We start from the raw sequence: 17,465 nt of genomic DNA on the forward strand, positions 1-17,465 counted from the left end.
GCATTGGAAGTTAACTTCCATTATTTTGGTCTTTACATACAATTTTCATGCATACCTTATCATGACATTAGCTAAAGAACCACGTTTTTATAAAAGTGAACGTACTATCGAACCAACTGAATCATGACCCATTTTGTCGATAATTCGCTTGACACCGTCAAAACAGTAAGAATTTCATCTTTAACGTCAAAGTTGCACTTACAACATTTTAAACATGCATACGACTGTGTTATTATGTATCTACGACTACAGACAACTTTGACCTTTGTTATTACAGTACGTAGATACGTTTTCGATAAATCACTCTTAATTTGAATCTAGAATGTAAATAGTTTAAACTCTTTTCACTACGAAAAAACCTATTTGTGTCAAATATCAAATAGCACGTCATTTAGAAATCTGTGAAACGATTAGGGTAACCACTATAGTCATTGCCCATCATACAGTGATTGCCAATGTTAAGGAATAATACGTTTATTTTTATTTCTAAAGTAAACAGTTCAAATTAATTGCGATATATGTCACTTTTAGAATATTGGTAACATTTTTAATTTATAGAACTCATGTCCGACGTTTGTGCGATAGGTGTGTAGACTGTGTAGTTCGAAAAGAAAAAGTAAGTTTGTTGCAATATTTGTTAAGGATAACACATTTGAATTAACGGTATTCGCTAGTATTTCTGGTTTTTAAGTGTTTTATATTGAATTAGTATAAAGTAATTGAAACAAAGGATTGATGTTCTTTTAGAAAGAATATTAAAGTTGCGTTTATAATAGAGTTTAAGTCAATGTTTTACTAAATAAAGATACTATTGACCAAAATTGTGTATCAATTCCTTAACCGGGTAATAACTATGCTGGTTACCCTATATTATTTTAATTTTTATAGTTACATTATTTCCTATAAAGGCCGAATAAACCATGTCCTGAGCAGGTATCGAACCCTCTCCTGACGCGTCGCAGTCGTAACATCAACCCACTACGCCACGTAGCCTGTTGAAAACGGTAGCAAAGCATTATTGTATTGGCGCACAAAGATTTGTCGCAATAATGACAGATAACAAATTCATTACCAAGGAAACGTAGGTTCAAGCCAATTTCGACCTACACGTATATATACGTGTTTTAGAAAATGAGCACATGGTGGGTCATGATTCAGTTTGTTCGATAGTACATAAAATAAATTGTCCAATTACTACAAAACAATCATTTGAGCAGTAGATAGGTACACAACACGCCATCATAACATTTGTTGACATTGTAAACAACTGGCGATGAATTAATGAATACCTCCGTCAGCGATTACAGGAATCGAAAGCACCGTAAAACTGCATACAATATTTATTGAACGATCGATTGTCAACTTTGTGCCGTGCTTAGCTTTTAGTTACAATTTACTTTCTTTTTATGAGGTTATAAAATGATTTTGATCAATTTTGCTAAGATAGAGAACGAACTTCTTAGTAATATGATTTATAACTCACTAACGGACCGTTACAGCCATTGACTTTTATTTGACAATTTCATCATAGAACTATCGGTCAATTCGTGAAAAAACAAATTTGATTGTCATTTTTACCTATATTGCGGCTGTTACTTTTAATGAAGAAATTGGCCGTAAGAAATGTCTGTACCTTATAAATAAAAAATCTCAATGATTTTAAGTGTGGTAATGGTATTGACGATACCCTTTGTAGAAGGGTGGCGGTTACCTTAACCTTTGCGCCACAGCCGGCGACATTGCGCGAGGGTTATAGGAATACCGAGCGAGTGGGCAGCGGTGACGAATGAGTCAACAGTGTCAACGCGTATCGCGTGATCCCTACTTAGCTTTAAACGAGGGGAAGCCACACAAATCGCAGCACGTTTTGTTGTTTCCTCAACATAATATAAGAAGCGAATTAGCTAAATCAATGCTTCATATTCATAACAATATTGATTTTCTGTCATGTGTCCTTAATAATATAATCGGTCCAGTTGTTATCGTTTAAACACAACGGCGAAACACACAGTTATTAAGTTAAGGAGTTCATTCGAAAGATTTTTTTTCTGACGGTTGCTCCCTAGGTTAGGAAAAAGGTGTCACTTACGGCATTTTTAAGGAAAAAGTATAATATCATTCTGGCAAGACGATCGTAGCACCAATGTCCGTGCACGAGCAGCAGTCGCTCGATGTACTTGAACCTCGACAGCGCGAAGTCTGAAGCCATCACCGCCTGCATACCTTCCTGACCCGATAGACCTGCGACAAAATCGACAAATGACAAATTAAACTATGTTATTTACTTTTAAGGAGGTGGATAATTCAATTTTACAGACTGCAGGTTATTTATTTTTGGGAATTTTACTAAGTTATTAAGAAACCCACAGTTGCAACAGAATACGCAAGCCCCCATTTCGATTTAAGTATATTTTTTTAATCCCATCATTCTCATTTCTTAAACTAAAACTCATAAACTATGAAGATCTTATATATACCGAAATATTCTCGACCACCTAGGCAGTATCAAAAATGCATTAAATGCCTATGTCATAAAACTTATCTCCCTCATCAAAAGTAGATAGCAACTATAACCATTAGCCTCCCACGATTGAGGTTAAGGATTAAATTGAAGGAAAATGTGATGAGAACCATTTCAAGCTTATGAGTTTATTTATTATCTTCAAATATGTAGCCTGCCATGTCGCTCCATGTCAAACACTGGTATTCAGCTGCATCTGGTGAGACTGGAAGCCGACTCCACCATAGTTTGGAAAAAAACTAGGCTGATGATGAAATATGTAGCCTGCCAATACATTAGGCAGAATAAACCATGGCTTTTTCTAAGCGTCATCAAATAAACAGCAATTTTGTTCACGACAAAGACTTCATTTGTAGTAAATGTTCAGAGTTACTTCATAATTCACTCATTTATTTTGATTTATTCTCTATTTCAAGTATTATTTATACAAAACAAAAACGTCTCATAAACAATATTTTCACAACAAAAGCGACACGAATCGCATGTTTTGATTTAATTACTAATTGCTATTTTAATACAAAAGCTCGATGCGTGATGAGTCAACGATGCGATTGTTTTTATCTTATTAATTTATGTTATTATGTATCACTAACAACACGCACATCAAACAATATTGTATATCTCTCGTTTCTATCTGATGTGCCAAATCAAAAGGTCAACGTCATCATAGAATGACGTCATTAAAAAAGAACACTCTAAGGACATATTATTAATAGTTTTACGTATCTCTGACAATTATTGAATTTGTTGTTGACACGGTTTGTTATCGCATAATAACATCCTCAATTATACAAGACAATAATAATATAAGTAGATTAAACGAGCGATGTCAATACAATAAAATGATGATGGATTATGTGGCTATAAAATAACGAGCGTATGAGTTCTTTAATTAGCGATATCAAATCTTGTATTCATAGATTAGATGGTTTACATTTATTTTATTCATATAAACAGTACAAAGCCGTTCAGATTTTGGTTTTTACCCCAGAAAAGATGCAACATTTTCTGTCCTTGTCTGTAGATATGAAAGTTTAGAGGAATACGTACCGACGCCAACATCGGCAGTTTGTATCATGGACACGTCGTTGGCGCCGTCCCCGATCGCCAGCGTAGTCACGCCCAGTTCTTCTTTCACTGCCTAAAATAAATCAGTAAAAAAATATTTGTTCATTTGTAACGTTCAAAACTAGATCTCATTTTGATAGATCTTTCACTACGAGATGTAATGTCTTCAATTTGTTCATGGCTGACGGAGTAGATTTATGGCCTAAACTTTCCCACTAGAGCCACAATCTGTGCTTATAAATAATAGGCTTAGTATATTTTTTTTTAACTGCTATATAAATATCAACGGAACAGTTTTAATACTGAAAAACAAAAAAGGAATAAAAAGTAAGTCGTAACATAATTTATTAAATCTAGATAATAAAAACCAATTTAACACATTAATATCCGAATGTTGGGCAAAGGTCTCCTCAATAAGAGAGGTGTTAGTCAGCCACAATATTCGAATTATTAAAAAAAAATGGTATGAACCTTGACGATGTAAGCCTTCTGCAGCGGCGTGGCGCGGCAGCACAGCACGGCGGAGCAGCGGCGCGCCAGCGACAGGAAGGGCGTGACGAGCCCCGAGCGCCGGTCCAGGATGTACGTGAGCGTGCGCCCGTCCACCACCAGCGCGCGCCCGCTCGGCCCGATGCTGGCGCGCCCCTCCAGGTAGTTCTTGATCGTCGACTCCGCGTGCTCCTGCGGGTTTCACCACATTCTTACTTCACTTGTTCTCACAAATTCTTACGGTTGCAAGAATAAGAAAATATAGAAAGAGATAAAGAAAGTTTGCTAGTCTAATAAGTTGTCTACGCGGTTCTTCGTAATATGATTTATGAAAAATATAGGACTAAAAAGTCAATGTTTATGTCACAGGACATAAATTTAACAAAAATTTTAAATGTCAGATCAATCTATAGAAAATTTCGAAAATTAGTCTAAGGAAACTTAATAAAAGAAGAGTAACAAAGTCTCTTACCTTATCCTTGGACATGAGGTACAGCAACCGATCACTTTGTGAGAACAGAGCGGCGGAGTACGCGATATTGATGGCGGTCTCGGGTTTGTCGCCAGTCAGCACCCACACCACGATGCCGGCGTCTAAGAGCGCGCGGACGGTACGAGGCACGGCTTCTTGCAACCTATCCTCAACCCCAGTCGCTCCGATCAGGGTCAATGCACTCTCTAAGCGTGCTAAAGAATCCCGGAGACGTTTATCACGACCCGCTGGAAAAAATAATACAATTAATAATCTCATAATGGTATAATTTGCTTGAACGGTAATTGTGATCCATGTGTTAATACTACAATAACATAATTTTGTTTATGATTTTGCTACAAAAAACAGACTATCAATTCAATTAGCGAATGCATATGGCGAATCAAAATATTGTTATATTTATACTCTCAATAAAAAATAACCAGATAATTCATGATGTATGGTGTGTTGCATGGATTGGTCATTATGACACTGCTTTTTTAAGAAAATAATAATCAAAGATTTATTATTTCTTTAAAGTGCCATCATGAAATTTATCAGTTCGCGCGCGTGCGCTATATCTTAGAGAGAGAAAGAGCACAATATAACTGTGTTTAGATTATAATCAACATTGTATTTGAACAATTTTGCGTAATTCTAGCTGATTTATCGAGACTATCGGAGTCGGAAGCCTGCACTTCGATAAGTTAAGCCGGAGCTATAGAATTGTAACTTCTCGAAAGGTTTGTAAAGATTGACAAACCTGTAATCATGACGCATCTCATTGTCATAGTGATTCAACAAAAAATACTTACTTTACGAGACTATTTGCTAAGAGATATGAATTATTTAATCGTTAAGTCTATAAACTTTAAACACCCAAAAGATTATCCTATAAATTAAAAAAGATAAACTTGTGCGTGTAGTTTAAAGTTAAAACGCAAATTACCTTCAAGGCTCTCAGCAGCGCGCACATGTCCAGCGAGCCATTCCTCCCACAGCGCTGGTTGCATGGTTCTCTTCGCCATCACCAACGTCCGTAGACCCGCCCGCGAATACTCGGACAACAACGACCGAGTTCTTTCTAAAGCGGACGCCTCCGCTGACCCAGGGAGGGCTGGTGCCAAAGCATTTAGTACCGTACTATCAGCCCCCTTTACATACAACACCACCTACGAAAATATATAAATAATTTTATAAAACGGGAATTGTGCAACTTATCTACATTATCTGTACAGATATAGGATGTAACAAATTGTGCAACATATGAATGTTATCATTTAGAATGGATATAGATAAAATTGTAGATTTTAGACATTCAATACTCATAAAATAAAGGCTAGTTAGAGCTGTCACTCAAATTTTTTATGTTTACTATGAGGAATTACTTCCAATGGTTTACGTAATCAACTAACAAAAAAATTATGATAAAAATTATAAAATTGCTTATATTGTTTATACTGTCACCAGCAGTATAAACAATATAAGCAATTTTATAATTTAACATAACTGCCCTTAAGGCCGTTTGAGACGTCAGAGTATTGGACCTCCGGGAACATGGACATTAAAAACGCTCGTAAAAGTAAATTGAACCTTGAAAAATATATACGAACTACTTTACGTTATATGAAATAAACATTTTATTATTAATTAAACGAGGTAGGCATCGGTATTATATTCTCACCTGTCCCGTGGGTAGTCGTACAGCGATGGACATGCATTTCCTTGTGGCGTCGAACTGCTGGACCCTCAACACCTTCAGTTTAGTGACTTCGCCGCGAATGCCCAGTTCCACTTCATCAGGTGCACGAGAGCGGAGTTCGTAACCGTATGCAAGAGCAGCTTCCGCTAGTGCTAACTCGTCTGGACTTTCCGCTTCATAACGTGAGGGCTATAGGATACAAATAAAAATATTCAACTTTATTTTCGTAATACCATAAACATTAGCTTAACTGGATGTGTAGAAGTGAAGTTGAAGTGCCTAAACACAAAGTCTCGTTTGTGCGGAAATTGACTGTTTTAAATTGAATTGCGTAGTGACTGTCATAGTAATGCCACTTAATTTGTATGTAGTCTGGTCTGTGTCAGTAGTGGTACATTGAGTAAGTATTTAGTTTACAAACCGTTGGTTCAGCCGATGTGCTCGGTTCGCTGGTGCTGGCCGTGTCCTCTCGATGTCCAAACGGTAACTTTGGCAGTCTTATCCTCAGTGGAGAAGCCGTCGGGGGCGGCGACGGCGTCGTTGAACGAGATTCTGTCAGGCGGGCGTACCTACCCATAAAAATACCTCTATTAACATACATTCCTAATCGATTGTCAGAAGTTTAAAATAAAACACTCTTTTGCATTTGATTCATAATATTCCGGCAAATCTTTTTACGATGGTTCCTATCGCGTTATCTGATTATGATTCCAGCTATAATCTATCCATTTTCAAGTATCTGAGTAACGTTTTTATCGATATCGCATGATATCCGGTAGTAAGTGAAATGTTCACAACAGTTTATAAATAACCGATACTGTAATCATCAATAGCTTTTAATAAAAGTAACGCAACAGGTGTACTTACTTGTCGTTTGATCGTAACGTTCCATTTGAACGCGAAGGTTTGTCGTTGCCAAATTGTTCACCAGATGTTGATACCGATAACTGCATCGAATCCACGTGAGGCTGACTTACTACAACTGTGTTACATAGAGCCAGGATGAGCAAGAATTCACGCACCTGTAACATTGTCACATTATTGAAACCATATCACTAAACAACGCTGATAAATACCAAAAAATGATGTATAATCGGTCAATACCTTCTGTGTATGTTGTGCATCGTTACTATCGAGTACATGTTGAAGCATTCGTCTGTTTGGCGACACGTTAGTTATAGGAGTGACGATTGGAGGTAGTTCGACGGAAGGTTCTGCAGGCGGACCCGGTGGATGATCGTAGTCTACGCCGTTGACAGTACACCTCCTGAACACCATCTTGTTTTCCGTCAGTGTCCCTGTTTTGTCGCTGAATAAATAATTAATTTGGCCCAACTCCTCGGTAATATTTAACGCTCGACATTCAGTTCGCGTATTCGTTTCGGGGTCGTACATTTCGACGTCCTGGTGTATGTGGTACACTTGTAGCAGTTTAGTCATCTCTATCGTGACGTACAATGACACCGGTATCATGACCTGCAGCGTGATGATGTACGTCCAGAATATGAGCAATCCCTCGTACGCCGGTTTACTTACATTAGTAATGAAGGGTGCATATTTGTAATCCACGTTGTAAAATTGGTCCAACCAGATTTTGCAGCCGACCGCACCGGCACAACAAAGAAAAAGTAGTACTAAGACACACCATATCACATCAGTGTTCATTCTTTTTTCTAAAGCTGAAGCCTTATATCTTGGTCCACCATTATTGAGCATCGCTTTGGTCTCATGTCCCGCGTACACTACGATACCCTCTACATAGTCAGTGTTTTTGATAGTGCAGTCCCTCAATAGAAGGTTTTCAGAATTCAAAGTCACTCGTGCGCCATTGGGGTGAGTTATACTTCCCGTGAATCGATATATTTTGGTCGACGGTCGTTCTACCTCTACGATACTTCTGAATTTTACTGGACTAAATTCCTGTTGCTGTAAAACAAAACAGATATCATCTGTGTTAGTTGAAATACAAACAATTTAACGAAGTGGGTCGCGGTTCTACAACGTCAATTGTGTTTAAATTTTACAATTATTGGAGAAAGTGTTCCCACGCTCTGCTTTTTTGTAGTGTTTCGCGTTTGCACGCACCGTAAACAAAAACTAAAAACAACAGCATTGTGATGGTAGGTCAACTACATTATTAATCCAGTAACTTAGTTAAGAAGTTCAACAATGGTTATTCTTCAATTACCTTTTCTTTAAACCCTGGTGCAACACTTCTTTGTTTTAAATTGGTCTCTCCATCTAAGTTGCAGGTGTCGAGGTAGCATATGCCGAGGGGATTCGATGACTGCAACAGCACCATGTCGGCGGGCACCGCCTCGTTGTTCGATAAGTGGACTAGATCTCCGACGCGCACATCTCTCCATTTCACTCGTACGTATCGCTCCGCTGATCTGCGAGACAGAAATAGAAACAATCAATAATCGAGATTTATTAACAGCTTAACAGATTTTCGTGCACGTATAAGTCACGTTATAGTAATGAGTGCACGCCACGTGCTCTACCACATTATTATGCACTGAGTCAAGCTGTTTCAGTGTTGACCAGTATCGAAATATCTTCGACTATATTAGGAAAGACCAATTAACTATTATTATAACAGACACGTCCACGATATTAGAAAGAGTCTTATGTTTCTCGACCAAATACACTCTTACAGCGAGTCCCTCTCGCTATCTTCTATCTTTACGATTTTGTTACGGCGGCATATAGTCCCTTAAAACGTTTATTATTTAAAAGTCCCCTCGAATACTTTTCAAACTTCTTTATCACAAAGAACTATTCAAATATCTATTTCGTCTTGTCAATGTTTTACAATATTCCAGAGAGAGGTACTATTTCAACAGTAGTTGCATAATCACCATGACAAATCATGACAGGCAAGTATAAGCCACATCGTGTGAAAATTGACTTCCCATTGATTGTTCGTCGTATCCCTTATTATGCAATAAAAGACTTAACGTAGGTATATGGCGACAGCGAGACAGCCAAGAAATGAGGATATTACGTGTACCTACGTCAGAAAAGTGGTGAGACTACGTCACACACTCACACTTGTTTAACTATGGCAGTTAACATAGATATGCGTGTTTCATATAAACTCTCTCTACACATATGTTATAAAAGCACGATAATCTTCGACAACGGCGACGTTATCGCTAGAACGCCATTGTAGTTTGTTCACGGCTACGACAAATAATTCGTGAGTAAAAGCAACAGGTCAAGAATAAAGATTGTAGAACGATATCTGCCCGAGGCTTGACTTTCTATGTTTTGAGTAACCGACGAGTCAGACTGATGCGATTATATCGCGACAAATTGACAGTTTTCCCACATTTTTCATAATGTACATTTGTCTTTGAGGACCTACCGACTTTTTGAGTCACGCAAATTCTTGTTCATCGAATGGTATTAAATGCAAAACAAAATCAATATGCAAAATCGCAAACAATAAAAATGATTGCAAATAGATAATATGGAGCTATTAGTATTTCATACAGCCATAACAAAAATAGCGGTTTATTTTTATAATAAATCAGTTGTGGTAATCACCTGAGTTCGGATGCTGTGACTAAAAAACAATGAAGTAACATTGGAAAGTGTGCCGAATTCCGTCGTGACCTGTGTGACTGTGTTGTATGAGTAATCGCCAAAACAATGCTAAATACAAGCAGTCCTAACTGTCGTTAAACTAACAGAAATTGCGCAACACTTAGTGTTAAAGCCTACCAAACTCGCACCAAATGTTTTCGTAAGTTGTACCTAATTTAAATTAACGGCAAAGAATACGAGATGCCTATGTTTTCATTAAATATGTATGCTTGTTTGTTATTCTACGGTGATAAATAAAATATTCCCAAACATTCAGTTCTTCGAAATCATAATGGAATTAAAACAATACTGTGAAAGATAAACAATATTTTAAGCACGGCTCGAGTCAGTCGACTGACGAATGATGGCTGAGAATCTGTGTCACAGACAATGCAACAACTATTAGCCGCAGTTTATATTTATTTAACCAATAAAATGACACGTTATTATGGTTTAGATAAATGGTCCTCGATGCAATTTTGCGTTACCTTGTGCAAAACACACTATTGACTTTGTAAATACTTCATCTCTCTCTGCGAGTGATTTTAATAGGTCATAGACAGAGACGGACCAAGGTCTTGCAATAACAGCGCCACTGATTTAATCAAAGAACACGAGAGTATGTAATAATCTATTGTGAATTTAATGGTTTGCTCAAGCGTCATCGAACAAAACTCGTCAAGTTATCGCAGGCAAATGACGAAAGTCATTAACTTGATCGAACACCTAAATAAACTAAGATAAAACAAAGCAGTTGACGTGTTTCCAAACATAATATAATACTTGCTTACTTTTAATTTCGTACGAACAATAAACTACTTGCAATTTAAACACTGGCCTATTGTTTCGCTTTTTTTAAATATACGTCTCTAGTAGAGCGTTCGAGGTTTAATTTCGAATAAACTGCACCTTTACTTACTAGTTATATATTCGTACCTATATTCTTAACGAATTTAGTTGATATGTGTTTTGTGACCGATAAGATGCGTATTTTATTTCACGATGTGACTATGATACTCATTGCTATAAATCAAAAGAAAAATAAATATTTCAGATACATATCCGATGGACATATCTGTTAAAACAAACTGGTAAAATATCTAACAATTCCCCACGTATACTAATAGTACAAAATGGCAGAGAAACATAATAAATGCTGACATCAACCTGTCACTAGAGCAATGGACACATTATGAAATACGATACGTGTAAATCGTAGACTACAATTAAAAACATCGTCGTCCGTAATTAAGCGCGATGTTCTAGTGACTTTTAATTAAAGCCATAAATCTGGCTTTCTAGAAAAAGAAAAAATATTTATTAACTTTAGCTATTGATATCAGGAAGTTATAAAATTATTTGTTTACAGATATATTGTCTCATCGGTTGATGATGTAAGACGTTCGACAAACGATTTGTAAACCTATTAAAAGTACCATGAATCATCGAACAAAAATTACTCCAATAAGTGTTTGAACAGCTTCAAAAACACTGGAAAACAATGTGTCTAGAATATAGATAAATCATATTTGAAAAGCCATCAACAAACGAGCTGATATGATCTACAATTCTACATATTGTTATTAAAAAGTTTGAATACCGCTTGATCCTTAGACTGATAAATGTTACTATTTACCGATAGCTTACGGTAAGTTGAAATTAACATAGAGCGTGCGTTCTCGGTTTTTTTTTTACTAAATGCTCTTCACTATCAAATGCACTCGACTAGTAGATACGAGACTAAAGCATTAAGAACAAATTTTAATAGATATCCAATCCGATCCTGTTAGTCAGCAAGAAGACTAGAGATCATTATTGAGGCCGCTGCATTTGGATGTTCTGTGAAAATAGAGGTAAAGCCAAGATACGGACCAAGGTAACAGTAAATAGAGTTATTCCAGAATCACTAGATCGGCTATCATTAAAAATTGATAAAACACTTCCCAGGAAATAATACCTATCTGTATCTACTGGAATTTAATCAAAGAGTGACACAGATATTAGGCAGTATATAATGATATATCGATAACAGCCCAATAAATTAGATGGTAAATGACTTGAAACAATAACTGATAAGCTATATTAAATACAGATCCAATCAAACGATTAACTATTGATGGGTACAATCATTTACTTTTAACGACTAAGGTCATAGCTTGAAAAATGATAAGAAAAATACGATGTTAAGTATGTAAGACACATGTTTAACAAGAAAACATGATCACAGTCATCATAGTAAATCCTCTTCAAATCATATGTATGATAAAGTTCAAAAACAAATGTGAAGATAATACACTTTTATTTATAGAGGAAAATGCTTCAGTAAAGATAATAAAAATGATTGTATAACAGCTTAATCATATCAATGAGATGGAACAGCGTGTGCGCCGGCGCAGCTCGTACGAGGTGTAATTTATCTTTTTGTTGAGACGGCTCGTAGCTAACTGCAAATCCGGCCTGAGATCTATATACATATGGGCCAGCAGTGGTAACGTACAATTGATAGAACTGTTTGTTTTAGTGATTTTTTATCACATATTAAATGAACAGTGTTACGAATTCTTAGGATTCTTTTGTCTTCTGCGACTGTTGTTGTGATGAATAATTATGATACACCAAGGTAAGGTTTACAAGAAACAAGTGTTCAGAATATTTATAATATAAGTAAATATATTATTTCTTTCTTTCTTATCGGTTAGACGGACATACAACAGTCGATTATGTTATGTTTCATAAGATTTATTATCATAACAGAACTAGCTTTATATTATCAGGTTAATTAAAAAGCTATAGGGATAATGTCGAGTTTATTACATGAAACACGGGTTTCCTACCGGGATAAGCCAGAAATGAATTGTAGTTGGGGTATGTTAAATACAATAATTTTAAATTGTTTATTTGTTATTGTAACTTTGTATGTTGTATTTTGCGTCACCGGTGATGTCCTAGGCCGATTTGTTTTCTAATATTTTCTAGAGCAAGGTATTCACGATCTTAATACACTATATCTAGTTTTAAGATTCCAGTGTTCGGTAAATAATTGTAGTAGCGCGAAAGCAGTGAAGTAGTGACGACATGGATCTGGCCGGTGCTGGCAATGTGAAGGTCGAAACGTTCACTATTGGCCTTAGCAACCTGTTGGTAATCTCGCGTAATTACAAAACGCGTAGTCTCCAAAATGATGTCACTTAGTTTTGTAAAACATCTCAAAACAATAGTTATACGTCACCAATCTCTTGGATTATAACGAATAAGATCCAGATCTTGACCATACTAATCTGTTCTAAACTTGCGACGGATTTACCCATTGGGATTTGTCAGATTAATACGATTTGCCGTCAAAGATCTATCTTATCAACGAATGTTGAATGAAACAAGATAGCATTTCAGCATCGACAAGTGGCGGCCTGAAAATACTCTTGGAATCTCCTTTCCTAACATAGCTTTATTATGTACAAAACCAGTCATTTGGTTGTTTTCCTCAACCATTAATAAATGGATAAGACCGGCGTAGAGTTCAGATTGGTTACGTATAATGCAGCGTGTCGATTAATACTTTAATTAAATAAATAATTAGGCGCTGGACTACCATTGTTGCAGTCTAAGAATGAATAAAGTGTACATGGACAATTTTAAATCCTAGCTACGTTACAAACGCAAGTTAGAGCTAAGGCTAAATTTATTTCATCTGACGTCCACATCATCGAAGTGTTGAAATCACAACTTGCCAATTTATTTCATGAGATTGCACGTGTACAATTTACCCCTCGGGCATTGTTCGCCGTCAATACCAAGTCTGCGTCATAACTTCCTATATTTTGATAAGAAAGCGGCCTCGGTCGAGTTGTAAATTCAATGCCGACCGATCAATGTCTCTATATTTACACTTTGATCACTTCTAAAGATTTATTCAGACTAGCAACTGTTGCCATTTTTTTATAAAATTCAACCAAAAAAGCAACATTGCACGTTGTCAAGTTTTGGTTGATTGATTATGAAAAAATCAAAACGTTTTAAAATAGCAAATACCTACGCTAATTAGGAGCATTTACATTAATTAGCGTTCATCTGTTATTTTTAATACAAAAGTCTGTTTATGGATAAGGTTATTGTTTCCAACTAATTACAAAATATAGTCAGTGAGTGAGACATTTGCATAACTTGAACATGTATTACTTATTTGTACTCACTGAGTGGCTATTTATTATTTAGTTATATTGTGGAGGTACAATATATTTTTAACGAGTTTTAACAACCAACTCGTTGATTTATACATAGTAGAAGCACTTATGGAAAATAGTAGCCGTCAATACAGACATGATGGTCGATAAACCACATGCTTTTTAATGGCTGCTATAACATACACTTTCATATCGCCCGCTATAATTATCAGAATGCAGTAATATGCCATCCATGTTATTATACACTTTGAGTATATCATTTACCTTATAATTATGGCCTATTTCACATTAAAATGAGCTTTTACGTAAAAAATATGCCGCTCGAACAAATAAGCGCTAATCTGTAGAAGTTAGCAACATTTTATAATTCTACAATATGTTTATATTGGCAACTTTTCAAACAGCCGTTGGAGTCATACAATTTTAACAAAAATTGAATGTAATATAATCATAATATTTACAGAATCATTAGACATTGATACAAAATAGATGTTTGTTTAAATCCTAACAAATTGCAAGAGGTCGTGAATATTCGGCGCTATTTGTAGTTCGACTATACTATTAAGTTCCTGCCGATTCTAATCAACATTTAGTTGTTTAGAAATCAAGGTTTTCCGTCAACGCAGCCGTGAATAATGGCGAATTTCAACAACAAATATTTAATGCAATGTTTAAATCGATACTTCCATTAATTCGCAACATCGCAACGTCAATAACATTTAATGGTAAATGAGTATTCACATTCAGGTGTTTTAATCTCGGTCAGTTTCACATATTCGTTTAAGCTTGTGTTAAGTTAGTATCACAACTTTTAGTATGTCGTTACGTATTCATAGAGAGTGCTCTTTTTACATAATATTAGTATAATAAGTATGTATAAATTTATACTGAAGTTGCTTTAATTAAAGAAAAAAAAACTCTATAAACACTACGTACATACCTACATATTTTTTTTACAAATATGAAACGCTTATCCGACGAATACTTTTAATATTCGATACAGTAGTTATACGTTTACGTAAAACACATGAAAATGTGGCAGTAAATTGTTATCAAATATCGAGATTTGGCAAGGACATGTAAATTAAACATTGTGAAGAACAATACAACGCACCCATTTGATTTTATCAACCACACTACGACGTTTGTCGTTCACTGCTCTTGTCTCGATTAGGTACTTCTGCTAGTCTACGTGTACATTACATTCTATTACGATCAATTCTTGGAATTGTATCAAACACGGTTCAATTTACCTCTCACTCGAAGGTTACGAAAAATAAGAAAATGATCTCGCTGGGGAATACGAAGGAGCGGGTGATAATATCAAAATGTGAATATTGCTGATCATTGGGCACTCAACGATTCGACAATATGTTATGTTTTTAGCATTGGCACAAAAAAGCTCAAATCCCACAACACATAAATTACTTAATGGCCAGATTAATACTAGAACATTCAGCCCATAAAATAAATAGCTTCAGTAGAATTGTGTGATAGCATTCAAGACGTTCATAACATTCACAAAGAGCACATTTATTATAAAAGATGGCACAAAAAATATGTCCAATCAAGCCTGTTAAAGAATGAATCAGTACATCTCCACAGAACGTGTAGTCTATTAGCGGAATTGAGTTTCAATAGACAATTGTAGATTGCCGGTAAAACATTATCTGCAGGCCAATCAAGAAAACGCTCCAGTAATTATATGATGCAACGACTACCGTACACTACTTTGATGTGATATGTGTGTTTGTACCTTACAAATTAAAATCTCAGTAAAATCAATAATCATATCATTATATCTGCTAAGCAACTACATGTTCTATCACTCTATGCTTCATTATATTGTCTGCATTGAACGCTTTAAGAGCAAAATGTGTTTTTATTTATACCATAGAATATTTAATTTGTTCCGAACGAGAAGGATAGATTTATGTGCAGTTAAAACAATCGCAATGATGGTGGCAAAGACATGTCACATAATATAATTTATAATACAACTGCTTTAAGAATTAAATGATTTTCATAGTATTTAATTTACATATTATTAATGTCAAACACCATGTGGGCATCATATTGCCATGTTAATATTTGTTATGACGCAAAAAGTACTCACCTATTTAACATTTATTTTATTTAAATTCAGGAAGATGTATAAAAACACATGCGTACCACATTTCAATGATACATACTTATTATACTATACAAAATGACATTAATTAAAATTATTTATTATGCCTAAACAAAGACACACTGTTACCGCATGAGTTTATTTGTAAACGTGATACCGATAGATTCCTCGGTTACTCACTTATAGGCCGTATCGTAATTATATTTTATGCAAGCTTTATTCAATAATATAAAGAGTTTATAAGTGACAAATAGCCGAGCAATAAATCGGTGTATTTTTTATACTGTTGACATTCACGTATTCTACATCAACACGCAAACATCAAGTCATGCCTGGAGACAATCATTTATTTTTACTCATTTGACCGCTTTGATTATAGGAGTCGTGATATTGTAAACGATAGAGCTGTTTATTTCGATATAAATAGTTTATAATTCTACAATAATTATTGCTGATATTTTACATCGCAACCTGGATACATGACGCCCGTTAAATAGATCAAACTTCATCCTATATGTGTAATGTGTAGATGGGTCATTCTCAGTTAAGAGGTAATATGATGTTAGAAGAGGCGGCATGACAAAAATGATAAAAAATTAATGTAGTATCAGTATTTTCTTACCAAAACACTTATTATCTTCATATCCAGACAACAGCCAGACAAAATCTTAATTTTTTACCATTTTATAACTGACCAGGGGAGATACTGAGGACAGGGGAGCGACATTTATGTTGTGTTATGAAATAAATAACAGTGGTAGTTTGAGAATCAACTTCATTTTTATTTAATATTAATCAGACTTAATTTCAACAGCCATCAGACTTCACTATAAAATAATCTTTCATTCCTACAAAGCAACAAAAACATGACATTATACGAAAATCAATTTGTTTGTTCACTAGGTGTCATTTCATTCACAGTTTTAATTAGTCCTTCTTTTTTCTTATCATATTTCTTTTGCTCTTTAATCTTTTGCTGTTCATATTTCACAGGGTCATTTTTTATTTTTTGTTATCTCAGTCTTTCCGCTACACGTTTTTTTTCTAAGCGTTCTTTACGCGTAATTTTTTTTCGTGCCGCCATAATCTGTAACCAAAATATGGTAACTTGGCATCGACGTTTTTCTATAAGGTAACCGGGTTAAAAAGGACTGCTCCTTTACTTATTACAAAAACAATAAGAGTTTCGAGGAACACTACCTGGTATGAGATATTTAGGATGAAAGCGACGATAAACACTCGTACAATCGACATTTAAAATAACAAGATTTATGTTTAAACTAAAACCAGACTAGGTAAATACACTCGGA

At 35.4% G+C, this 17,465-nt stretch overlaps 1 protein-coding gene across 2 annotated transcripts in view; it reads right to left on the minus strand.

The window, feature by feature from the left end:
* Positions 1-17,465, minus strand: part of LOC142973978 (phospholipid-transporting ATPase VD) — a 52,855-nt gene that overhangs the window by 13,522 nt on the left and 21,868 nt on the right. For both annotated transcript variants that reach the window (XR_012959537.1, XM_076116026.1), the window contains exons 2-11: positions 8,441-8,645; positions 7,357-8,178; positions 7,120-7,274; positions 6,674-6,821; positions 6,235-6,441; positions 5,500-5,722; positions 4,551-4,798; positions 4,061-4,270; positions 3,572-3,662; positions 2,090-2,241 (exon numbers count right to left, since the gene is read on the minus strand). Coding sequence is in view for 1 of the 2 variants with exons in the window: in XM_076116026.1 (XP_075972141.1) it covers positions 2,090-2,241; positions 3,572-3,662; positions 4,061-4,270; positions 4,551-4,798; positions 5,500-5,722; positions 6,235-6,441; positions 6,674-6,821; positions 7,120-7,274; positions 7,357-8,178; positions 8,441-8,645 (2,461 nt within the window). In the remaining variant the exon portion in view is untranslated. The remainder of the gene's footprint in view (positions 1-2,089; positions 2,242-3,571; positions 3,663-4,060; positions 4,271-4,550; positions 4,799-5,499; positions 5,723-6,234; positions 6,442-6,673; positions 6,822-7,119; positions 7,275-7,356; positions 8,179-8,440; positions 8,646-17,465) is intronic.

Source organism: Anticarsia gemmatalis, chromosome 7 (assembly GCF_050436995.1).
Source record: "Anticarsia gemmatalis isolate Benzon Research Colony breed Stoneville strain chromosome 7, ilAntGemm2 primary, whole genome shotgun sequence".
Taxonomy (NCBI): domain Eukaryota; kingdom Metazoa; phylum Arthropoda; class Insecta; order Lepidoptera; family Erebidae; genus Anticarsia; species Anticarsia gemmatalis.